This window comes from Rhamphochromis longiceps, linkage group LG5, assembly GCF_057381845.1.
Source record: "Rhamphochromis longiceps isolate RC_006_pf linkage group LG5, R_longiceps_female_GT1.1, whole genome shotgun sequence".
Taxonomy (NCBI): Eukaryota; Metazoa; Chordata; class Actinopteri; order Cichliformes; family Cichlidae; genus Rhamphochromis; species Rhamphochromis longiceps.
This window is the reverse complement of record NC_140561.1, coordinates 14,535,554-14,562,312: the sequence shown is the minus strand read 5'-3', so window position 1 is coordinate 14,562,312 and position 26,759 is coordinate 14,535,554. Positions and strand designations below refer to the sequence as shown.

Sequence of the window (26,759 nt, the reverse complement as noted above, 5' to 3'; positions counted from 1 at the left end):
ATTAAAAGTGACCAGTGATAAGAGGGTCATTTCCTCACTTCCTATTCGCCACTGAACTGTCAAAATCCAGTTGATTCACAGTAGAAGAAATGATCTTTGAAAACGGAGACACCAGTGAGAGCGTGCACTCAAACTCTCGCACTCTCAGTTGCTGCTTTTTTAGCTTGCTGTGTAGTTTTGTGTTGTTTGTGCGTAAGGCTTTATACTGTGAGAGAGACAGTCAACAGCAGTATGTGTGTGACATAATATTTGCTAGTGTCTCACAAGAGAAATGTGACGCCACAAGTAATACATTATACAAGACTGGTAGCATCCAGTTGGAATCAGTCCCGATATCAATATTCTATCTTTACCAGTTACTGATTCGGTATCTAATACCAGATCAATAACTGCACACACACAGACACACACAGAGACCTGGCCTCTCTCCTCCAGCTCAGTGAGCATGACTATGGAGCAGCTTCTCCACTCCCAGATCATCCTCCAGAAGTCCTCTATAGTGTGTTGCAGGGGCCCCTGGCTCGCCATATAAGCATCCTTCTGACGATAGCCCTGTTACCACAAGGAGGAAAGAGACAGGAGTGATGTCCACGGAGAAAAAGTTTAATGATGCAAAAAAAGAGAGAGAACAAGAGCGGAGGGAAAAAGGTAGATGTAAAAAAAACCGATCGATTGCACGCATTAATGAAATGAAATGCTCCACTCTAATCCGGACACTGTTACACTCACATCAATGAAGGAAGCATTGACATAGTCGGTGTTCTCCTCTCCTCGTTTGACTGGAATGATCACTCTGTTGAACTCGTCTGTTAGAATAAAGGAGAAGCATTTCTCTTGATTAATGGAAAAAGCTTTAAGCGTTTGCACAGGAGCATATGCATTAATAAATACGCTGTTTTTATGCATTACTAATTCATATAGGCGCCAAATAAAAACCCACACCGCACAACTAAAATAGCTCGACTCACATGGAATGATCTGCAGAACTCTGTTCTTCTTCATGTTGACAGGAAGGTTGCCCGTTCTCATCTTGTCATTTTGAATCTTGATGGATGTCAGTTTCTAGAAATTACAAGATAACAAGCAAAAGTTTAAATTACTTCGAACTTCACAATATTACTAGTAGGAACCTCAATTGATACAAAATAATGCAAAAAGGAGGGGAGTAACAGAGAATAATTTGTCTACGGAAGAACACATAAGCAGACCTTAAATTCAGCCTCCAGACCACTGCAGCCAGCTCCAGGTGAGGGCGCATAGAGTTTGGCCAAGTGGGATTCCAGTGAGGTCACCTCTAACTCTGTGTCTCCGTACAGATAGTGCTCTAACAGCGCTTGGAAGATAAAAACGTACTGCATCTGTGGGAGAGAGTGATGATTGTGCAGAGCAAGACGGAATAAAAGGAAATCGTGAATAAATGACTCCGATACAGAGTTTTGATAATTCAGTAGTTAGTGTCTAGGTTTTTGCTTCTGCATTATAATCATGAATCTACCGTTGGTGCTTTGTGTTGATACTCCACTTACATCTGTCTGAACCATTTGACAGCGTTGGGCTCTTATCCTGGTGACAAAGCCAAACACGTCCACCTTCTTTTCCGCGATCATCATGTCCAACATGGCATCGATCACAATAAAGGTACCAGTCCTCCCCACACCCGCACTGACAGAAGGAAACATGATCTTGTGAATTGCAAGTAGTGTGCAGAGAAATACATAACAAAAACACAGTGGGCGGCGTGAAGCACACCTACTTACCTGCAGTGAACAACAATGGGCCCAGCATACTGGGGGTTGCAGGCCTTGACCTTCTTTAGGAACTTGAGCATTCCAATAGGGGTGAAGGGCACCCCGAAGTCTGGCCAGCTGGTGAAATGGAACTGGGTGATGAGGCGCTGAGGCTTCTTCCCAGAAACATCTCCTACCTGAGACACAAACAACACACACCATAAAGTAAACCAGAATATATAAAAAAAAAAAAAAAACACACAACAAATTTCACAGTATGTACAGAACAGACTTTACACTGATAAACCAGGCATGGAAACTTATTCTGATAATAAACTTCAAAACAATGAGTAAAGCTCAACAGTTAAAGGACAAGCATGGTACCTGTTGGATGCAGAACTTGCGGATGGTGTAATCCACTAGAACCATTGTGTCTTCTACAGACACCCGAATGTTCCCATATGTCCAGCAGCCCTGGTCCGGCCAGTACTGAGCACACTTACACTAAAAAATACAGAGTGATTCGAGACAAAGCACATGCGTAAAGAAGTGCATGTAATGAAACACTCAGGTATTACAGTATTGCTGTAGGATTAACAGAACAAGTACAGTAGAGAAAACAAAGACAGGTTAAGTCATGCTGTGAAGGTCTTTGCATAAGGACTCATACAAGGGGGGCTTTAAAGGAGCACTCAATTTACCATCTTAACTATATTATGAATGTGGATACAAATGCAATCGTTCATATGTTAAAAAGCTGTTATAACATCACATAAATCAAATTAGCTCAAAAGAAGCATCATCATCATCATCATGTGTCCAGCTCTCTCACCTCTTTTCTCTCCTTCAGATTGGTCACCATGACTATTGTGACTGTGTTCTGCTCCCAGATCATACGCCAGAAGTCATTTACAGTTTCCTCCTTTGGCCCTGAGAGATTGAGACAGATGAAGCAATCAAGAAGCACAATCAGGTTTATTATTAGCGAACGACGGCACAGTTTGTTTCTGCCTGACTGCAACTGCCAGCCTCACCTTGAGCTGCAATAAACTTGTTCTTCTCTTGGTAACCCTGCAGAAGTAAAAGGCCGCGAGGACACATTAGCATGACACTGAATAAAATGTGATCGGTAAAAAGCAGAACTGTGGAAAAGAAGCTCAATGTATATACAAACATTTATAAATGAGGCATTAATAAAGTCAGAGTCTGGGACTCCCTCCAGAGATGAGAGATGCACCCTGGAGTGATCATCTGGGAGAGAAAGAATGACGCATGTTAATTCCACCTCAGTTTAATTGTGACTTTTTTCTTTTTGAAACTACGAGATCTGTTTTTTGTGTCAGTCAGTATCAGTCTGAGAGACGAGGTTTCACTTACATGGCAGGATATTCACATATCTGTTCTTTTCTTTATTCTCTTCCTTAGAGGCAGCGTCACACGTTGCCTGAATGGGGCAGACTGGCAGTGCCTAAAACAGGAGAAGAACACAGACATATTTATAGACAGCAGAGATTTGCATCAGTGTGACCATAAAGATAATTTCCTGCTCTTTTTGCCAACTGAACCTAATGCACATCACAAACTCATTTAGTGTGACTGCACAGTATGGTCTGTGCATTGATCAGGATTCATCCTTATTTATTCACCACAGTTTAGCTGCCTACTTTATTTTAAAACACTTTTAAAAACCTATTTGTTGTCACTTAATTTCAGGTCTAGTTGAACAAAGTATCCTGGCTTTTATAATGCAAACAGTCTTATTTGCTTCTTTTATTTGGTTATAGTGTATGCTTATTTTTGATTTAGTGACTGTTATGTATAGTCTATACCTAATATAAACTGTACAGCATGTTGGTCAGCTGAGCTTGTTTAAAATGTGCTTTAGAAATAAACTCTCATTTTGTGCAAACAGGGTTAACTATTTAAGCCAGTGGCTCCTTAACCTTTTCTCTTCAACATTTCTTCTTCATGAAATGGAATCATCAGCCTTACATTTGTACTGCTACCACGTGGAGTGACTAACACGGCTCCTTACCCTTTAATCCATTACTTTTCCTACATTAAATGTAATTATGTAACAACTGAGTCTCATGTGGCTCTAAATTTACTGGAGACTGTGCCTCCAGAATTAGCCAAGTCTAAATATGACTTTTGAACTGTTACTTGTCCTTTAATACAAATATCTATACTTTTTCATTTAAAGTTTTTCATTCTGATTTACTAATTAAACCAACAGAGTTGCATGCTATCAAAGAGTGCTTGCTTGAGTGTGCCATACATTAAACTCCTCTCTGAAGAGCTTGTTGTCATCAGCCATGCGTCGGTTCATTTCTTCCTCCAGCTTGTCCACGGGAAGCGGCGGGTACTTCCTGTTTGTACTGGGTGAGCGGGCCAATAGCGGCACACTCTGGAGTTCTGTAGCAATGAGCAGGAAGGGAGGAGGCAGGAGCGAGGAGAAGGGGAAGGAACGGGAGGGGTGAGACAGGTAGAGATAAACACATGGGTAAGAGCATGAGACTAGAGATGACTTACATCATGCAACACTGACTTCATCATTCACTGTCTTTTCTTGAAACGCACAGCAGAGGGCGATGTGAGTCAGCGCTGCAACATATAGGACTAACTGCAGCTCTGCTGATTAGGTAATCACAGTGAACAAAAGCTTCCTCCAGCAGTGAGCCAGGGAAATGTTATCAGTTGGGGAAGTAAGATCAATCTAAGCTTATCGGGGAAAAAACACTGACTAACAAGTCTGGTCAACCTGGCTGTGCATGTTTGCCCAAATGACCCAAATCAAATAAGCTCAGTATTTCACCGAGATTGTTGCCGTATCTGTCAACAAATACAAAGCACACACAAACACACAGTCACCCAGAGCTGACAAGGGATGCGCGATTGCTTTTACCTGTGTCGTCTGACCTGCCATTGGTCAGTCTGAAGGAGTTCGAATGGCTCCCTGCTTGTTTGTACTTCTTAAACCTGTCGATCAACAAAGATCAAAGTGCATTTTAACACAGATACACACTCTTACTTGATCTCGCTCTCTCACAAAAACACACTACTTTTGTCTCACAGCAGAATGGCAGTCAGTCATTGCCATGGTAACAGCAGCACCTCAGGCCCTCACCACAGGTCTCCGTGTCTGACAAACATCAACCGTAGTTTACCAACCTGAGCATGTAGAGGATTATGATGATGAAAATGATGACCAGCAGGGAGGACAGGGCCACCATCACGGCTATGATCGGCATGTCCCCAGCATCTTCGTCACCTACACGAGGCACAAAGGGAAAGGGCAGAATAACCGATAAATGCACAGAATTTTAGGGGGAGGGAGTCAACACCTGATCTGATTCAGTGCTTTGGTTAGATGCCAAATTCCAAAACCATTACTAAATTATTCTCGTGTTCTGGTGGGCCATAAAAGCATGTGCTGAACTTGCTAAATGTGAATGCTGATTAGCTTAACGTCCACATTTAACAGCAGACATGTTGTGTTCTTGGTGCACAAAATGTGTAGAAGAGTAATGTTACCAACACACCAAATATAACTGATGTCAAAGAATAGGTTGAGGCACTAAAGTTCTTTCGACATTCAAAAACTCAAAGCTGATTCACAACTTAACAGCTGGCAAATCAAACAACTGCCTTTACTGCCAGAGTTAAAAAAAAAAAAAAAAAAAGGAAAGCACAATCACGAGCAAATCCAAAATTTGTTGTATGTAAAGAATAAACACAATAGCACGTTGTTACATGTAATACTACAGTGAAGTTCTCAGTGGTTCAGGGGGAAATTAGGCTAACTCATAAGAGAGCAGAATAGCTAATGCCCCCTTGTTTATAGAGGGTGACAATCTTTATATCTACAAAAACAAGCAAGGACATTTTCACAGGACTCTATGCTGTCCAGCAGTGAGCAGCCAGGAGCTGCTAATTAAAAGCGCTTTATTAACTGATCATCAGCAAGTGTGACCAACTATATATAAGCAGAACATCTGACAGTTTGTTGGTCTGAAGCCACAATCTTCTCAGAAATAGATGTCTAATAAGCAGAGACCTTGCAAAAAAACCCAAGAGCTACATCTCAGACTCTACTCGAGCCTCAATTAGCATGTTAAATGTTAAAGTTCATGACAACGCAAACAGAAAAAGAGTGAACCAGTACAGTTTGTTTGGAAAGGCTGCCAGGAGAAAGCCTCTTCTCTTTAAAAAGAACACGGCAGCACAGCTTAGCTTTGTAAAGTTGAATCTGAACAAACCACAAGACTCCTGGAACAATTTCCTTTGGAGAGATGACACTAAAGCCGAGATATTTGGTCATAGTGCAATGTTTGGACAAACAGGTTAATCAGCATTAACACCTAACAGCATAACTGTCAAGCACAGCAGTGGAGGGGTGAGGATTTGGACTTGTTTTGCAGCCACAGGACTATGAGCACCTTGCAGTCACTAAGTGAACCATGAACTCCTGTATAAGTATTCTGGAGTCAAATGTGAGGCCCTCTAACTGACAGCTAAAGCGGGTCCTCCTCTGTTGTCTGCCAACAGTGAGCTCGGACTCTTTCAACATCATCCTGCACTTTTCCCTTCCAGAATGGCCGTCCATGTTAATATTTCATTGCATGGCTTTAAGAAGGAAAAAGCCACAAATGGAGAGAGCAACAGGCTGTCCCTTAAGAATAAGCAGAAATCACAGTTTAACTGTGAAGGTCAAAAACTGGTTACACCCAAGATGACAGCACACACAGGATGATGGTATAAAACACTGAAACTTTAAAGAGGTTTGCTGTGAATTCAATCTGAATTATTAAGAGCAAATTTTAAGCACTTTTTACATATCAAGTCTCTACAAGCCTCTATCCTGCTGTGATGTTCGTGACTAGCAGGAAAGGATTGCAGTCACATTGCCAAGTTACCTGTTCTTCGTGATGTTACTGGGCTGTTACTTGACATTTTGTATACGTCACCACCATGTGCAAAAGTTACTATTTGAAGACCCTGTGGTCTTCTGGTGACCTTTCACTGCCACAGTTGGAACAAAAGACATGAGATTTGCCCTAACAACAAGGGTCGTTTGGTGTGCAAATAATGGCTGCCGTTTGTGTGTCGATGACTCGGCAGTAAGACACGTTAGGGCCAAACAAAAGGAGAGGATTTTCTAGAAACCTGCACTGTGGTGATCACAATGGAAAGACAACGTCAGTTCTTCTGCGGGCTAAATTCAAGAAAGTTCTCAACATTGCAGACAAACTATGCTGCAAAGAATGCATCATTTGACTTCTAGCTCTGTACACACTTTCTGGGAGAAGTATTTTGGAACGACGCCCAGTTGTGTTGCTTATTCCTCGCACAATTCCCAGGACTTTTCAGTGTTCCCCTTCGGACAATGTCTACATTGAACAGAACAAGAGCACAACAGGCTGTGAGTATCATGTGGAACTGACACAGCCTTGACGGATCTAATGCCATTTACAACTGCTTGCAACTTTCCACACAAAGCTCACAGACGGCCAGAGATAGACAATAGAGCAATTACATAACACCTGTGAACCCATGATGATTATGTCAGACATGCCCTATAGTGCTGTGTAGCCACATTTACATTGACCAGGACTTAAGGTAGATAGCTTGATGTGTATTGGAACCCCTATTGGAACATCTACAAACACATCAGGTATGTGTTGTTGTACCAAAAAAATCAATTAAATTAAAAAATGGTCAGCGGATGCTTTCATTATTCCATTTTTATTTCAGAGACTGGTAGGAGTGAAATTAAAAGAAGCAGACATTTTGTTATTCATTTATGAATCTAACAATTTTATGCTAAAGTAGAGATTTTCAAGTAAATTGGAAAGCACTCCCATTACCCTTCTAGCACCCTTCTAGCAGTGCAGTTTTGCAAAATTAGGAGGTAATAAAAGACTTTTTTAAATACACAGAGCACCTTCTAATTCTAACTGTAAGTGATAGCTAGATGGAAAAATAAACTCAATGAACAAGAAGCCAACAGGACACAACGATCATGTTGCTACTGACAGTTTAATGCATCCAAGCCTGGTTTTAGATTAAACATCTTGTAACTGTGTGGCGCCATCGGGGTCTGTGGGCTACTCTTGGTTATGCTATTGTTGGTCAATTTTGTTGCCGTGCCGAAGACCGAAGTTATAACATACAAAAAGCTTCTTTTGTAGTGAAGTAAGCGCTTTTCTCCGGGCTTCTGATGTTTGCTTTATGTAGATGATTCTTTTTATTGCATGTTTCTCCTTGTGGTGAACTTTACTTCTCTTTGATGCAATCTTTGCCAGCGTTCAGCATTCGACTCGTGTGTAATGTCATCACATGTTTTATGGATGACTGAATGTTGCAAGTTACATATCTATAATTTTAGACTCTTCATAGGTAAATACCAAATACGTGCAATAGACTTAATTCATAGTCTAATACTACACTTCATATTCTGGAAAAAATAAATACAATCCAACCTGCTATTATTACACCATTATAATGATCTTCCAAATCAACCAGTGACGTTCGACAGTGACTGTTATACTTCTCTGTAATTTCGTAATATGAATAATTAATGTGAAAGAAAAGGTTGGTGGTCTCGTGTTTCACTTGCAGGGGTATTAGCAGGATTTTCAGCGCACAGACACGAAGCTAACACCAGAAATCTCCCAGGTTTCAGTCTGAAGCTGAACAAACATGCTGTTTATTTAACACAATAAAGGTTCTAATAAATCTCTAAGATTCTGAAGAAGAAAACTTTGTTATTATGTAAAAGTTTTTGGCAGTGAATGCGTGGATGAGTGGTCAAATGCAGGTATGTCACGTCAGGATATTTCCAGCACTGCGACAATGGAGTCTAAAAGCAGAAAAATGTTCAACCATCTAAAATATTAAAGATTGACTCTTGACCAGAAAGCGCACTTGCTTGCTGTTTTCAGCTTCTGCTTTTTTGCACAAATAGAGCACAGCTAAAGGAAAAAAACACCTTGACACTGTGTTTATAAGTAATCCATGATCTTCATTTATTCATGGAGCTGTTCTAATCTAGTGTCGCTGTCTGGTCATATCCAAATTCCCTTATCCTCTTTTGTCTTCTTTTACTCTGCTTCAGGCAGGATCTGTTCACACATAAGAATAAAAATGTGTCGTAGACAATCTGATGCCAGGCAGAAGGCTCTAACTACAGGCATGAAAGCACCAAGAGGCAATTTATTCAGAAGGGACACACTCGCATGGACCTCCATAACACCATCATGGAGCAGAAGAGCTCTCTGATCTTACCCAAACAGTTTGAATAAGGTTTTAAAGTATAACGCAGATTACACAGTCGTCACATGATGATCAGCTGATATGGTTTCTGCTTAGTAACAGATAAAGCCAAACTGATCGAGAGAATAAAATCTAATCAGAAGTGACATATTTACTAAGGTATGAACTTTTAGAATTTAATAATTTCCTACACTTCTCTTAAGACTGAACATCTGCAGTGAAGGTGAAATTATTAACTTCTTAAACACAGCTTTACTCCACAGACAGCTGTGGTTGGGAGGCTCTCATCACTGGTCAGACGAGTTCTAATTTTTCTTCTTTCAGGGCTGCGAAAGTTTTAAAATATTTTTTATAATATATATGTTACATACTATGTTTTATAGCTACACTTTCAGAGATAAGAGATTCAGATGTAGATGGAGTCTTGATGCAATCTAACTGGATTATTTTATTTATATACAGTGTTTGGATAATATGAGAAATGACTCAAGAGCAGTTTCATTTGTAATTTAAGAGGTTTGACAAAAATATTGGATTCATTGTTTAGGAATTACAATCATTTTCACAAGGACTGATTTTAATACTTAATGTGTTTTCTGTATTATTGTAGGGTCAATATAAGGTGCCTTGAGGTGACTGTTGTTGGGATTTGGTGATAAATAAATAAAATTAAATAAATATGAATTGAAAATCTTTTGCCATAACTTATTACAATTACTGAAATAAGTCAGTAACTGTCTGTCTGGAACCCACAGGACGTCACAACATTCAGTGTTCCCTCCCTTTAACTACTCTGCTGGGCCTTTACAGCAGCCACCTCCAGTTGCTGCTTGTTTGTGGGTCTTTCTGCATTCAGTTTTGTCTTCAGTAACTGAAAAGCTTGCTCTGCTGGCTTGAGATCAGCTAACTGATTTGGCCATTGAAGAATATCCCTTTTCTTTGCCTTGAGAAACCCTTGGGTTACTTTCACAGAATGCTTTGGCTCATTATCCATTTGCACTCTGAAGCAAATGGATAATGAGTACAAATGGCACAAATTAAACTTGGTTTCATGTGTCCAGAGATTTTTCCAGCACTGTGCAGGCTCTTTTAGATGTCTAATCTAGCCTTGTTGTTCTTGAGTGTAATCAGGTGTTTGCACCTTGTTGTAAACCCTCTGTTTTTCCATTCAAGTCCTCTCTTGATTGTAGAAATGATCAACAGAGGTCTCCTTCACTTGCACTGACATCTCTCTGGACCACATTCAGTTCTTGTATAAAAAGATCTGTAATTCCTAAACAGCAGTTTTGAATTGTATTTACCGTATATAGTGCCCAACAAGCACCCCAAGGTGCTTTATACTATAAGGTATAGCTCCTACAATAATAGCGAGAAACCCTAACAGACCCCTATGAGCAAGATCTTGACAACAGTGGGAAGGAAAAACTCCCTTATAGCTGGAGGAACCAGCCTCAGGGAGGGGCAGCCAACTGCTGTGACCAGTTGGGGTGAGGTGGGGGAGCAGGAAAGGCACACTGTGGAAGACAGCCACTACAATCCAATTTTGATTGTTTGATTTAAAATCCTGTGGCAATGAAAAAACAACAACCCCAAAACAAAACAAACAAACAAACATGCCAACTGTGTCACTGATGGACCTAACTATAATTTATTTATTATAACACGAGAGGTTTTTTTTGTCATTTTCACCATTTTTCTCTGTTGGCTACGACAATGTATCAATCACGTGTGATCTGGGACCACCGGGCACCATCAAAAATTTTTTCTGAACTTAAAATTCATATTTATAAAAGCTCTTATATAAACCTTGATTTTAAATCCCACTAGTCTGGAATTTTGACTGACCAGCTTATTTGTTTAAGGCTTGTAAAATCGAAATCTGAAATGTTGTGTTTCTTGCCCCATCTGAGTACCTTTTAGGGAGGCCTCCTTGTACTCAGATGTCAGCACTAACCTTGACTACATTGTGCGTGTGAGTAGAGATGGGAACGATGGCAAAAACTACCATAAATTTACCTGAAAAAATAATAATCTGAAATCTTCCTTTCATCATCCTCAAACTATTTCACTATAATCTAAAAGGTTTATATGCAAGAAGAGAAAAAAACAATGATGTGTGCATCACTCACTATTAGGGGTGGATGTTGTTGTGGTTGTCGGAGTCGTTGCAGTCTCTGGAGATGTGGCTGAGGTCTCATCATCTCCTTCCGATATGCTAGGAGTAAGTGGAAGGTTGATGCTTGGTGGTGCCTGAGGGGTAGGAGGTGAAGCTAGCTGTACTGTGGGTGTTGAACTATTGAGTTCTGTGTCCTGATTACTATCTAGGCTTGTGTCTGTGGTAGCTGCTGCTTCTGCTGCTTTTGTTGTTGTCGTTGTCGTTGTCATCGTGGTTTTTGTTGTGATTGCTGCTGATGTAATGACAGCTTGGGCAAGCTTTGTGGGTGGGTGTGTAGGGTTTGATACTGGCACTCCATCCTTGAGGGAGGGTGCTGTAGATGGCTTTGTGGGTATGGTAGTAATATCTGGAGGACCTGTTGAAGAAAACAGTACGTAATTTTAACCTGTAAAAATGAGAACATAAAGGCATTTGAATTAAATGTGGAAATGGCTCATACCTGTGACAGGGGCAAGATCCTCGGCTGAGCCCCCCAGGGCTACACCAAGTAGCAGGAGCAGGGCGCACACACCCATTCTGCCCTACGTAAGTACACACACACACACACACACACACACACACACACACACACACACACACACACGAGACAAAATCCTATTAGTGGAAAAAACAAAACTGAAAATGATTGATTTTTTTTTCAAAAGATAAAGGTTTGGTTGTTCTATAATCCATTATGTATTTTATAATCTTCCATCCTAATCCAACATGCTATTTGTTTGCAAAGAAAAAAAAACAAATAAAAACTTTGATGACGTGGGCTTGTGTGTGTTTACCTGAAGAAGCGTAGTTGGCATCAATCACTCATCCGCACAGCCTGGTCTGAAGAAAAAAAAAAGAAAAAAAGAACAGTTTAGAACGACAAGCAGATCCTTCCCCTCAATCATTTCCCTTTTTTTAAACTAAAAAACTGCAACATGTTTTGGTAATACTGCTTCCCCTATCATCCACCACGACATCCTGCCTCTGCTCTGCAAAGGCTGTTAAACAACCGTACGTAAACTAGTTATTTGTTTAAATTGCTATTTTTTTGTAATTCACAAACATGCTAGTTTTTTCACCTGTGCTCACTGTTTTTCATGCTTGAAGCCCCTTTCTCTGTATATACGAAGCAGCACTGAGCAGTGGAGAACTCAGCAAAGTGAAGGTAATGTTACAAACTTATTACCAAACTAAAAGTGCATTAAAATCGAATCTATGATGACAAAATGACAGGGGAGAATGACTCTTTCACATTCTCTTTGCTGCTGCTGTAAAGCTGATGGGATGAAGTGATAAAGCAGCAGTGCAGTGCTTACCACTGCCCCGTCACACAGGAAGGTTCTGGGTTTGCTCGTCAGCTGAGGCCTTTTTGTGTTAAGTTGGTGTGTTCTCTCTATGTGCCCGTGTGGGTTTTCACCGGGCATGTCTGCTTCCTTCTAGAGTCCAAAGACATGCCTGTTAGGTTAACTGGTGATTCCAAATTGGTTGTAGGTGTGGATTTGAGCATGAATGGTTGTCTGTCTCCTTGGTGATCTGTCCAGGGAGTAACCCACCTCTTGCTTGATGTCACCTGGGACAAGCTCGAAAACCCCGGGGGCATGAGCTGAAGTTAAGAAATATTTTCATTGTTATCAGAAGCTAAATCTCAGCTGTCTAAATGAATGATTCAAAGAGAGCTGCAGTTAAAATGTTTTTACAGAACACTTTCTGCAGCTCGACACGGGGATAGTTTACTCCACTGAGGACAAACACGGTTACCTGTAATATCTGAAAAACTGTATTATTAGTATGTTTATTTCAATGATACCATGTTCAGATCTGTGTACAGTTGTGTTTAAAAGAAAGCTTTCACAGCACTCTGTCTTGTCAAAAACTCAGTGCACCCTTACTGCTTCCATAGGAATAAAGAGAGTAAGTAATTCCTAATCAGATGAAGTTGATTATCTGAGGATCAATAAGCATGACCACCTTCAAAAAAGCTGATTTTGGCAGTTTAAATGACTGGCGCATTTAGAGTTGTTTTAACACAATGCTACAGTCTTCCCAAGAGTGGACGTCCCAGCAAATTCACCCCAAGGCCAGACTGAGCAGTGCAAAATTACAGGCAGAGAAACTGCAAAAAACCCAGCGCTACATCTCTGAAGCTACGGGCGGAGGTAACATTGCACATAAAAGTTTGCGTACTTGTACGAACATATGATCTTGTTTGGAAGGGTCGCCAGAAGAAAGTCGGTTCTTGCTAAAAAGAACATTGTAGGCTTGCAAAGTTGCAAGATGTCTGGAGCAATGTCCTTTGGACAGATGAGAGCAAAAGCTGAGATGTTTGGCTATCATGCACTGTGCCACATTTGGTAAAAATCACATAACAAGTGTCAAACCGGTGGTGGAGGGGTGATCATTTGGACTTCTTTTACCTGTAAGGTTAAGCCAGAACTCCTCTGTACTTTGACAAAGTATTCTAGAGTCAAATTTGAAGTTACCCGACTCAAAATTGGGCCGTGCAACAGGACTATGATCCCAAACACAGCAGCAAATCTCTGACAGAATAACAGAAAAAGAAAAAAATCAGTGTTGCAATGGCTCAGTCAAAGCCTACACGTTAAAAGAGTTGCGCATAAACAAAAGCTCACAAACCTCAATGAACTGAAGCAACACTGTAAAGACGAATGGACCAAAACTCCCCCGCAACAATGTGAGAAACCGATAACATCACACAGAAAATGATTACATCAAGCTGTTACTGCTGGTTCTACAAGTTATTGAATCATAGGGTGGAGTGGACTCTGTGCAGTCAGTTGAGCATTCAAAAACTAAGCAGGATTGATGCTGAATTGGTGTCACACTTTAATTCTTGCTACAAATGTTCTCAAACGGAATACTGAGTGAACGGTGAATAAAAGGCCAGAATGCAGACAGATGTGAAGAAGGCAGAGGCCGAGTGGTTGGTTGGGTCGACTGTCATTCTTCTGCATTATCGCAGAGACTGACTGAGCTGTGATAATCTCTGAATCTAATCCCACGGTCTTGACCTTTGAATAATCCAGCCCATCTGCCTGTGTTTACAGAGATACTTGTACCAGCCAACAGAGCCAAACACTGCAGCGCTACCACACAAACCACCGCTTTAAATCACAGATTATTGCATCACAGGGCAGAGAATAAATTGGGCTCTAAAAGCTATAATTGAGCCAGTTGCCAATATTCTGCTGTTTTGAACTAAGCTCATTCATTGCAGTACTTACATTCTGGTTTGAGCACACCACTCTGGCTACAGTTAAAAATGGGACATGATAAGCAAGTAATGCGGTCAATGTGGATGCTATTAATCTACAAATCCACTTGTTGCTCTCCCTTTCTCACTTTCAACCAACTACTTAGCCAACAAATGCCTGCTTTCAGGAAAAAAAACGATCCAAAGAAAAGCTATATCACATATTAAATTATGTCACTCATAACTCAAAGAGCATATCCTGTCTGGTCAAGTAGTCAGAAAAACAAAACTCCCTGTTAATACATCTTTGACCTAAGCCCATAAACACTACCTTACCCTGTTCTCCTCCAGTACTCAAAAAAGAGCCTTCAAATATAGCAGACAGGATGATTGATACCAGTCTGTGTGAAGCAGCGTTCTACCAGATCAATTTGATGAGATGCACTAAGATTAGTAATGTACTCGTGACTCATTGCTTTCTGTATGCTATCCACCGAGGCTGCATGACGTGTCACTGTGCTGGTGTAAGTGATATATGCCAGTCCTGCTGCTAACCTCACTTCACAGATGCTGCAGGTGCCTGAGAGGTTTTTATCTAGAGGCAGTGTAGCTGCAGGACTACAATAGCCTAAGGTGACATTTTAATGTATTTTAGCCTCTTGAGCAGTTGTTCCAGTGTGTAGGTGTAAATGCATGCAATTCCTTCTCAGAAGACTCATGTGTTGGTAGAAGACATCATTAATTTAACACGCAATGGGAAAGAGCTTCTATTTGTGCCACTTTTAGATTCTATGCAGGCAGAGCTATCTATTAAAAAGATACGCTAGGTGATGGACAGGGTTGGTGTCCTTACTCAAAAACAGTAATGCATTACAAATTACTTGTTACTTTTTTTAAAAAGGTAATGCAGTATGTTAATGAATCATTTGTTACAATACTCATTATGTTATTTTTGTATTAAGGCCTTTATACACATGCAAATATTTCACAATGTGTTCAGTTGGTAAGGGCCTAGATAATTACTAGTTAAGAATATAAGGCTTAGACTACAATCCTCCCTATTAACACAAATCCCTATGCTAAAGAGGAGATAAATATAATTATTTTCGTGTTTAAGTTGGACCACAATGCTGAAAACACAAAGCAGTTGAAAACCAGAGCAAAAAGACTACTCGTAATTCTACTGTAGATATATGTACAGGTAGGTATAGGAATAATACTACAAGACTGAGTGATCTTCACTGCCTTTGTTACCTGTTGAAGGCCAGACTGGCTGCTGGGCTGGGGTTGGCATGCACTCAGCTTTAGCATCACTCTGGACTGTTTGCTAGATTTGTGTCACCATGCCGTCAGTGCAGATGCTTGCAAAGAGCTGCTGTTGTGTCAACACTATAATGCTGTTGTTTCTGTCCTGGATGCAGTTTGCACTTTAGCGTCTCGTTCTTCTCCTTTCATACGCTAAAAATAAGAGTAACGTCCACAACGTCACTTTCAGTTTAAGGTAACACTTTACTTTGGAATGTGTTACCTTAAACACTGTAATTTACACTCAAATGAGGATGCAGGAGCCAAAGTGCTTTTAGTGTTCAATTAATTAGCTGTGTACTTGAATTAATAAAGAGGACACTGCAGCTTAAATTAGTCAGTCATGTGGTGCCTTGACAAGACACTAATGTCTCAAAATGTCTGATAAACATCGTCTTACTGTAACACCATTACTAACAACGTGTGACAAGCTCCTGCTTAAAACAAAACGCAGCAGCTCACCACTCCTATTTGATTTGATATTTCACAAACACATTTGACTGACAAAGCATTTTTTAATTCTCAGTCTGCCTTCTTTAGAGCCAGCCTGCTGCTCAGCAGTAAATATCTTTCCAACAGTTTCATCATACTATTCCCTGCAGAGGCAACATGTACATACACATACACATCTATTAGAGAATGAATAGCGCAAAAGGTAGTCATGCAGTTCCTGCTCGCCTTACTTTGGGCTTGTGTTGTGCAGCCATGTGAGTATTTTTCAGACAAGGCAGAGCACTTAGAGCTAGCCCTTTACAGTGGCCACTGTTTGGAAGAGCTGTCCTACAGCAAAGTGAAAGCCGCCACAGCTTCCTTAAGACTATGACACGCAACATAAAATCAATAGATTGACTGGTGGGAATAAAAATACAACGCAGAAATGTGTCAGCACACCCTCTTCCTTTTTAACTCCATTAAATAATGGGATGGTTTTTTTTACTCTTTTAAAAGATATACTTTTGATTTAGCTTTAGAAATAAAAGAACTATGAGAACCAACTGCACTGGCTGGAATGATCCTTAGATAAAAAGGACTTTGTTTTAAAAAAGTATCAATAAACTGACTTTTTCCACTCGGACTACATTTTTTAATTATTCTCTGACTAGTCGAATATTGCATGTTTTCTTATCAACATTAGGCATTTCCAATTATGTGTCATATGAGACAAAATGAGTCTGGGGCAGAAAAACTTTGGCCTCCACAGAATGCTGAGCACCCATGTGTGCCGGCACACGCCCAGATTAAATTTAGATTGACTCGATATGAAAACTTTCAGGTCTGAGAACTTCAATCAGAGCACTATTTCATAGAACAAACGAACAGTTTGGCACCAACGCTCCTTACGCAACGTTAGCTGCTAGAACATTAGCCTTGGAGAGAGAGAGATGTAATGTTGATGAAATGGACAAATTTGTAGTTAGGAAACTGAAATCCACTAGTTCCAGTTCCACCAGTGCTCATCAGTTAACACTGACAGATAACACAAAAGAAGAGAATGACTTGTATAACACTAGCTGAGAAATTAAATTTCTCTACATAGCTTTAAACTCCATGAAAAAAAGTGTCCTCTGAGATCTGTGCTACAGCTATAAATATGAGTACCCTGCTTCTATTATCAACACATGATCAAGGTTTGTAAGATGGTAGCTTTTGTGTAAGATGGCTTTTCAAGTTGCTGCTGCTAGCATTGTTCCTTCTATGTCTGCTAGAATAGCTTTGTTGGCTACATTATTCTGTCTTCAGTGTCAAGGATTGGCGATTTGAATGAAACCAGATGCACAGTTCAATTTGATCCAGTTGCTAAACCTGTATGCTAAGGATATACCAGAGTTGCAGTCATGGCTAATTTGTAAGGATAGCAAGTGAGTCTCTCATGATATCCTAAACGTGTTTACTGAAATTATGTCCCGTGATGTTTTGAGAATGCTAATTAAATAAAGTCTCCAGAGTATTTCTCTGTGATTATGGAACAGACAGCTGACATTGCAGTCAAAGAGCAGGTGTCACATTTTGTGAGTAAAAAATTGGGGGTAGAAGAAACCAAAAACCAAAACCCTTTTAGTTGTTTAAGATAACCTTATAGATTCTTAATGGCAGCCAGCAAATGTAGGGGACAGTGCTATGACGGTACATAAAATATCTTGTATTTAAAACTGATGAGCATGTTCTTTGGGGTTGTAATCAGGTGACTTATTTGGCCACTTAATATCTCATTCCTTTGTTTTGGGTCACTATCTATTTGCTAGTGCTGTGCAATCAGTCTGGCTTAATCTAAGCAGAGAGCATAACCCTGTACACTTCTGAATTCATTCTGCTTCTTCTATCAGCAGTCACATCATCAACGCACAGTAGTACCACAGTAGCGGTAGTGCCAGCCATACATGCTTAAATGGAAGAAAATGGATGGATGGAAGAACTGTGCCAGCTGTTTAAGATATTTATCTACAAAGTCTAATCTGGCCTTCCTGTTCTTGAGTCTTTTTTCTTTTGCACCTAGTTAGAAACACTTTGTATTTACATTCATGAAGGCACCTCTTAGCTTGGTCAAGACTTGGTCAGATGTTGTGAAATTATTTTTTTTAACAATGGAAATAATTCAGTCATCATGCACTTTAGTCATCTTATATGGCCTTTCAGACCTTTTGGTGCTGCTGAGCTGGCAAATGCATTCATTCAATTAAGAATGCATCACATTGTTATTTGGCCACTCCTAAAGTTTTTTGCTGTCTGTCTCTCCAGCTTTATTATGTGTATTCGGCTTGATGAAGGTTTCCTTCACTTCCACTGGAATCTCTTTAAGTCTCATATTTACAAGTACAGTGAAGATCTATCTATCTATCTATCTATCTAAACATACATATATGAATGATAATATACTGAACTCTGAGAAACTGTGCAAGCAAGTCAAAGCCTTATAATGACACATACAATTCTGTCTACAGTCAAGCGCAGGCAGACCTAATAAGAGAGCAATCGTACAGTTGTGAAAGAGCTGGGCTGTTGCCATGCAATTTCATTCACACAGTGAAAGGAGCATTTATAGGTAAAATATAAAGGAAGTCCAATATTACATCTCCATGACAACCACAGGCCAAAATCAATGCAAGGTAGTCATTTGATATGGCAAGTTCTTGCTCATGGTTGAGGACTTCAGTGATGGTTTTGTATTTACATGTGACCTTAGGGTCATATAGGTTATTACTATATTTTTCAACTGCAGGAATATAAATGTATGAATAGAAAAAGAAGAATCCCTAGCAGTTGCTGATCACACCTTTTATCTAAAGTAGATGTGACTGAAACCACAGTCGAGACTGCTCGTTTTATCAATGTGTTAACGGGACAAGACTGTTGTGATTCAGATGCCAGGGAGCGAGTTGCAGATTTTTTCTGTGTGTGGAAAAGACTGTGTTAGTGACATCAAGTACAGTAGCATCAGCTCTAGTGTGACCACATTTTTTTACTTTTTAGTTCTCTTTGTTTTTGCCACTGAGAGCAGGGGGACTGGTGCTATGCTGAAAGTGATATCAAAATAACTACTCACATTCCAATCCCATCTAATTAATGGAAGGCATTGGAGGACTAAAAGACACTCATCTTTTATATTATTTTTAAAAATAATTGTATTTAGGATTCAATATATTTTAAAAGGTAAGCGCTTGACCCCTGTACCACACAGAGCCTAGACCTCAACGACAGGACACCAGCAGCAGAGTCAAGGGAATTCACCATTCATGGCTTTCTCACAAGGCTTCCAGCTTCACAAGTTTCTGCACTGCTTGTCTGTCTGTTTCCATTCATAGCATATTAATACTGTTTCTATGTCCTCAGAGGGAGGGGGTCTGGGGTAACTGAACTACTGTGAATGCTTCTCTTCACGGGAGACTGAAGTAGGTCTAAGTCAAGGCCGCTAGGACTCATGCTCTAAAACAGACCACAGATTATATGTCCCCAGTGCCACATACAACAGCCACAATCCTCTGGACTTCCCTTTTTGAGGGATACTACTCCCTGCTGGTGTGGTTTGTGTTCCTGTTGGCTTCATTCACAAGCTGGTGAGTTGATGAAAAGATGAAGAGAAGCATGGGGTTACTATTCTGGCTAATCATAAGGGCAAGAGAGACTGCTGTGTCTGTTATTAAGCCTGTAATGATCATTTGGTTCCATTAGGCTGGAAGGATCAAGAAAACTAACTTGTTTCAATGAGTGAAAGTGGTGAGTCAGTGAAGCTCTGCTCTGTGTCTAATTCGTTGTGGGGTTTCTCACAGAGCATGCCAGGGGCCTCTCAAGCTTTCCCACATTGGACACAGAGAGGATGTGGAGGCGCAAAGCATGGTCTCCCCACAAAAGCCACTGTGACCTTGAAGAGTGGTGCAGGGCCAAATGGACAGCTCAAGGGCCACAATGAAACTCGATTCACTTCTGCCCTTTGAAACTTAAACACCAAAACCGATTTGTAGATCCAGCATGCATCTGAAGCAGGCATGAAATCAGATTTTTTTTTTTTTGGGCACTGCACTACGTACCGGTATATAAAAACCATCAAGCCCCAAAAGTTGGCACTGAATGAGAACTTCACACTGTTAGTCTTGCTTACCTAACTGTTTTAAAAGATAATAAATCTCTGTATTTAAAACCTATTTTTAAACAGCTTTAGACTATATTTTATTGCTCCTGTGCAGCTGTTGGGAGGCAGAAAACATTTATCTTTGTAGTTGTTGGTGCCAACACTCATATCATATATAAAGCAGTGAAGGATGTAAGCTGATTTTATAACTAATTAACAGGAGTAATAAAAAAGAAAAGTACAGTTACTTGGGGCTGTAACAGTCATACCGACCTATGAATCATTCAAGCATATAAAAGGCACGTAACTCAAGGGACGACCAGTGTTGTGCTACACATTACCAAGAACTCATACACTTACTGATACGCTTATTAACAGCTGGTCCGCCCCCCCCCCCAAAAAAAATCAGTCTGTTAGGCATTAAATTGTTTTGTACCAACAACATAAGTGCCAAAGTTTTATTGAAGAATTAAAGGTGGTCACACCAAACAGCGGTCCCCAACCTTTTTTGCAACACGGACCGGTTTATGCCCGACAATATTTTCACGGACTGGCCTTTAAGGTGTCACGGATAAATACAACAAAATAAAACTAGTACCGGTACCGAAAAAAATGATTTATTCATAACACACGTGAAAAGACCCAGGAAAACAGAGTTAATGATAAAAATGGTAACAAAATAAAGCTGAAAACTGATAAAAACCCTGAAAACCATACATTTCACACCTGAGCCTCAACTCTCGCGGCCCGGTACCAAACGACTCACGGACCAGTACCGGTCCGAGGCCCGGGGGTTGGGGACCGCTCACTTTTCAAGTTTGTTAGAGCTGTTTTATGTCCTATGTATTAAGAAATGAGAGGCAGCTGTAGTCCCGTATTTGTATAGGCAGATTTTACAGTAGATGTTCTTCCTGATGAAAAACACCCATCCCACTAGTTTATATCTCCTCCCAGTCTCAAAGCAGGAATCTGATGTGTAATATGTTAACCACTACACCACAGGACCACACTTTTCATTCTTAAATAATGAACATCATACAATACAGTAGAGCCTGTTCTCCTAAGTGACCACTTAGTTATATACAACTCACAAAATCTGTGTGTGTGTGTGTGTGTGTGTGTGTGTGTGTGTGTGTGTGTGTGTGTGTGTGTGTGTGTGTGTGTGTGTGTGTGTGTGTGTGTGTGTGTGTGTGTGTGTGTGTAGGGGTTGCTGTGAGGACATCCTGCTGCGTTCCGTCATTATACAAGCTTGGTCTGATGTCTGAGGTCGCCAAATTTGAGCTGAAGGTTTGATTCTTACATGTTTTCTTTATAATACAACATAGGGGGTATAGAATTTAATAACACCCCATAAAATTGACCTTAACCAGGTGTCAAGTTAAAGGCCCCTCTATCCACATTTGCTGCTGAGCCGATACCATCTGTTGATGATAGTAAAATGTAGACACACGTAAACAAAGGAGTAAATACAGAAAACAGCCCCCATCAATGAGTAGGCTATTACTGCATTAGAAATTACTCATTTACTTTTACTGATGTTTTACTCTGTGGTCAAGTTGCGGATAATTTCAATACATTTTATGTCCTATTGATTTATTCCCTTTAAGCTCTTTAATTTAATTTTGTCACATGACAACAAAACCATAAAGCAGTTATTGGAACATCCAGAAAAAAATCTTAAGGAAAGGAAATATTTAAGGAAAAAAAAGCTCTAATTTGCAATATATAAGTAAATAAACATCTCCATGATCGGTTAAGTACTGCTTATACAAAAAAATACACATATACAGGTTTACATGCACAGGGTGGCATTGCTCAATTTCCCAGCAACACTTGCCAACTATCCCTTGGTTATTTTGGATCTCTATCAATGGAAACCCAAAATGACAGCTCTGATATCTGAAGTAGTCATCCTACTGCAGCCGTCCCCTCCTTTTCCTCTGAAAGATAACAAAACCATCTAAGATAATAACATAATCACCGGGGACTTGACTTCAAAGCAACATCATGACTTGGCTTCTCTTTAAAATCCATTTTGTCCAGCTTCACCTTTAGGTGGTGCACTGAAAAACTACTCACTTGCTTACAGGCTCTCTGAGCACTCCCCCCCTTCTTCCAGAGCAGGACAAAACAAGTCTTGTTGGCAGGCCGATGGCAAATATTAATACATATAGCTTCAGTGTGAATCATAGGCACTCATTTGAAATAAAGTGAAAACCTAACACAACATAAATGTGCAACATGGCTCCAAATTCTTGCTTTTTATGAACAGAAATCACACACAAAAAAGTTTTAAACCCAATTACTGGCTATAATAACACATATGCCATATGAGGAAAAAAAGGTATTCATGTAGCTGTAGTTACAGTACTGCAGTACAGCCAAGAGTAATCCTTTATGTTGATTTCTAACATCCCCCAAAAGGGAGAAACAGCACTGCTTTAACACACTATGGTGGAAAAGGAAGGTGGCAACCAGATCCTCCTGACTGACGTGGACCCACGTGAGCTTACAAAAATCAAAAGAACCTCTTTGCACATCCAAAGTACTTTTCCATGTACAAAAACACCCACTGTTAATCGTTGCTATGAGCGTGAGCGACCAGAAACACCAGTCAGCCGGAATCAAGAAGATTTTAAAGAAACATTTGACTAAATAACTTGAAGATATTACATAATTACTATTTCCATTCAGCAGAGAGGCAGGGCAAAGCTGAAGGATGTTCGATGGCGTCCTTTCTAGCCAGGCACAATATTTAGTCAGTCATTAGTAATCACACAGGTTCATTTCCTGTATTGTGGAATAAATGTCATTAAGATCCAATTGACATATCGCATGTAGCTCCAATCAGGCCCCTGTAATGCATCATAATCCTCTAAATGGAGCAGTGTTTATCCCGCGAGAGGCTGAATTACAGTGCTCTTCCTCAGCAAAACATACAGGGCCCACAGGTGGAAACAAAAATATACCTCCAGCCCCACCCAAAAAGCAAACTCATAATATTGTGTCAGAGCCCTGAAATTGTGAAATTTCACAACACACGGGCCATTATTTTAAACACCCACTCATTGACACTCGACGCAAAGTTCCCACAAAGTGATTTCAAGCTATACTTATTTTATTTTTAGTAACTAGGCCAATCGTGAAAAATGTGGTGCGAGGATGATCACTCCACTTCCTCTGCTAAAACTCTGACAGCATCCCAACAAGACAGAAATAACTCATTTTTTTCTCTCTCCTTAGAATAGGTGCAAAGATATATACAGGCATAGTGAGCACGATTCTAACAGCCCTGCCTTTTTCTGCCGCATTGCCAAAGCAAACTTTTTCCCTCTTTTCACAATACGGCTTTCAAGGTGCTGGTGATGTTTGACAGGCAGATATGATGTTACAGTTTTTTGGTTTGGTTTGTTTTTTAATGGGGTACAGGGTGAAAGGTGAATATGTTCAGGCCTGACAGACAGAGGTCAGGATAAGCCGGAGAGAAGAGTCACAGGAGTTGGGAGGTTTTGTGCACTGAGATCGTCCTAACATGACATGACGGCTTCAAGTGAAGCTGAATGCCTGCTGTGGGGAGGCACACATGGTGAAGCATGGTGTATAGATATGTGCCACAGTTCAGTGAACTGAACCAAGCATTATAAGCGGAGCTTCAGGCTGACATTCTGTAGCAGAGGCTTTTCCCAGAAATGACAAGGAAGTCTCTGCCATGTCCGATCAGCCTGACGATGTTCCTCTCCCTCTCTCTGCTCTGACTTTGAGGCTTTCACACTCTTTCGCTGATGCTCAGCTCGGCTGCAGCAGTTATGCCACCGATGTTTAATGTCAATTCCCACTACTGGCAATGACAAGCGAACCCTTACAACAAGATCCGTGTTCTGATGAGCTGGGAATCACGAATCACTGCTCAAGTCTGAGTAGAGGATTGAAATAATAATAATTTTAAAAAGCCATCAACACCCACACGACTAAAATTGTATGCTTGGATACACCCAAAGCTTAGAAAGAGAGAGGACTATTATTAATAATTAAAAAAAGAAAAAAGTTTGGGAAAGCACACATGTGAGACCCCCATCTTGAAGAGGTGAGGAAACACAAAGCAGCCGCTGTGATGTGACAGAGCATACACGTTAACGTCAGGGCGACCTAATTCCTGTTGTGGGTCGCATGAAGCCCCCCTTGCTCCTCCACCCAGCCAGCTCCACTCCCTCCCTCTCTGAACGTGTAATAACAAAGCGTTGATCAATAAAGTGTACTTTCCAGTGAGGCAACCCTGGAACCCCCTCTCCCCGCCACTCCACCCCCTCTTTGTTCCAGCGTAAGCGCAACAGCATCTGTGTTGGCACAACAAAACCAACTTCTTAAATGTTGTCGCACTCTCTCTTAAAGCTTCCCCCCTCCCCTCCTTTCTTCGGAGTCCCCTCTCGCCAAAATTTCCCTCCCTGCCTCCGAGCTACTTCTGAAATGTTCAGGCGTTACAGGGAGGCTCACAACTCATTAAACGCCGCGCTACTCCGTGGACGAGCCCCCCCCATCGATAACGGCATCATGTAACGTAAAAAGCGGGAGGAAGGGGGGGACGGGGACGGAAAGTGCTCGTTTGAGGGTGACACGATGTTACAACACGGGGAAACATGCTCGTAGAGCGACATTGTAACAAGTGGGATTCTGCTTTGCGCAACAAAAACAAGAAAACTCACCACAACTCCTGTAGAGCCCAAAGGAAACCGGAGGGGGAGGCGAGAGAAGAAGAAGGGGGGGAAAAATGAAAGCCAAGTGGGAATTTATCCTGTCTTCCACGTTTTCAACCCCGGCCCCTTTCTCCACACCCCAGGAACCAAGAGTGTGAGTGGGGTGGAGGTGGGGGGGGGGGACCAGGGTGATAGCAGAGGAGGGAACCACGATCTGGGACGCACTGCCAACACTTCACAGTCAGTTTATCCGCTAAAGCCAGGGTAAAGAAAGCGCCCCCTCCAAAAAAATTAGAATTTCGCCCTTCTGTAGCGTCTCTTCGGAGGGTATTTTCTTCGCCTTCTTGGATGTTAAATCCCAGGGTTTATCCGCTGTATCCGGGCGCGTCGGCCGACTATTCTAGTCCGCCATGTTGTGTGTCTGTCTGCATAGGAAGAATGGGAAGCGGGGAACGAATTCCCAGGCCTGGCCCCGTCTCTTCTCCGCTGTGTTTCTCTGTAGCCCGCAGCGACACCTGCTGGCCCAGATCCACTTTACACCTTCCACACTGCAGCGGCCCCCATCAGTGCTACTTAACACAGCATTGAGGGCCAGAGACCTGTTCTGATTGATGATAGACCACTTCATTTTTCCAATCTACATACATTTCAAAGGGAATTATCAGATTATTCTTTAAAGAGGCAATATAGAGGCAACTCTCCAGGGGCAATATTACAGAAATGTGACGTCAGTTTGATGGTTGGGCCCACATGTTTAATAGAGGAAAAGGTAATTTGTTGAAAGCCATGTAATTTATTTTTAACAAATAATTAAAGACTATTTTATTCAGTAATATATCCAGCGATAGTCTTTTGCCTATAAGCAAAATTATTATTATTTTTATCCTTTCATTATTAGTCAAGTTATTTTGCTGAGGTTATTACATTTTTACCCTTTCTAATGACGTTTTCAGTATTACATCTTGGTTTAGTAGGGATAAGTAGGTAGAGAACTGATTTTCTAACTAAAATAATATACATTTTAAATTATATTTTTATTTTACTGGTAACAATTTTTTAAATATAATTTACTGAGCCACTTTGAAACTAATAAATAACTAGTAGTAACATATAAAGGGTAAATAGTTCATTTTCTGTCTACAACAGTCGGAATGATCATCAGATTCAGAAAGTTTAATAAAAAATATTTTTCATTGTTTTTTGCTGTTGTTGTGTTTCTTTGAGCATGTGTTAATAAAATAATCAATAGGAAACTGTGGGCTAGAGGAAAAAACAAAATTACTGGCCCTTATATCTTTAACACATGCCAGGAGTTTAACCAGACGATTTGTATCAACATCAGGTATCATCTGTATATGCAGCGTTTTCTAATATTAATTCCAAAGTGAAGAATGTATAACGAGAACAGTCTGGGCCCTAGCACAGAACCCTGTGGAACTCCGTGATTAACTTTTGTGTGTAAGAACCATCATTTATATATATAAATAACTACAATTAAAACTTCCTGGAAACACAATTGTGTATTCTAGTCCATCCAGCCATCCTCTTCCGCTTATCCTTATCAGGGTCGCAGGGATGTCTGGAGCCTATCCTGGCTACCATAAGGTAAGAGGCAGGGTACACGTGATCAGTGTTATGAAATGTTGCACTCATCTAGCAGCACAAGGCCAGGCAGAGATGTTGTCTGAGGGTGTGAGAAGATCATAAGGAAGCATCATTATAGTGCTGCTTCTATGCTTTAAATTTATTACTAAAATTCATCCATAAACTATTCCTCTGAAAATAGTCACATAACTGACCTGTAATAACTCTTTTGCGACCTTCTGCAGTA

The 26,759-nt window shown here is 40.6% G+C and overlaps 1 protein-coding gene across 2 annotated transcripts in view; it reads right to left on the bottom strand.

Annotated features, from left to right (window-relative positions):
• ptpra (protein tyrosine phosphatase receptor type A) overlaps positions 1-25,373 on the bottom strand; it is a 30,927-nt gene extending 5,554 nt beyond the window's left edge. Inside the window, exons 1-18 of one of the 2 annotated variants that reach the window (XM_085406010.1) lie at positions 24,938-25,373; positions 11,952-11,997; positions 11,618-11,699; positions 11,132-11,533; positions 4,899-4,998; positions 4,633-4,706; positions 4,006-4,142; positions 3,105-3,195; positions 2,902-2,978; positions 2,762-2,798; positions 2,560-2,657; positions 2,112-2,231; positions 1,758-1,924; positions 1,527-1,662; positions 1,209-1,358; positions 969-1,062; positions 730-806; positions 418-552 (exon numbers count right to left, since the gene is read on the bottom strand). In XM_085406010.1, the coding sequence (XP_085262136.1) occupies positions 418-552; positions 730-806; positions 969-1,062; positions 1,209-1,358; positions 1,527-1,662; positions 1,758-1,924; positions 2,112-2,231; positions 2,560-2,657; positions 2,762-2,798; positions 2,902-2,978; positions 3,105-3,195; positions 4,006-4,142; positions 4,633-4,706; positions 4,899-4,998; positions 11,132-11,533; positions 11,618-11,699; positions 11,952-11,972 (1,998 nt within the window). In that variant the 5' untranslated portion in view covers positions 11,973-11,997; positions 24,938-25,373. The remainder of the gene's footprint in view (positions 1-417; positions 553-729; positions 807-968; positions 1,063-1,208; positions 1,359-1,526; positions 1,663-1,757; positions 1,925-2,111; positions 2,232-2,559; positions 2,658-2,761; positions 2,799-2,901; positions 2,979-3,104; positions 3,196-4,005; positions 4,143-4,632; positions 4,707-4,898; positions 4,999-11,131; positions 11,534-11,617; positions 11,700-11,951; positions 11,998-24,937) is intronic. The other variant, XM_085406011.1, reaches the window with a different exon arrangement.
• Between the last annotated feature and the right edge of the window lie 1,386 nt (positions 25,374-26,759).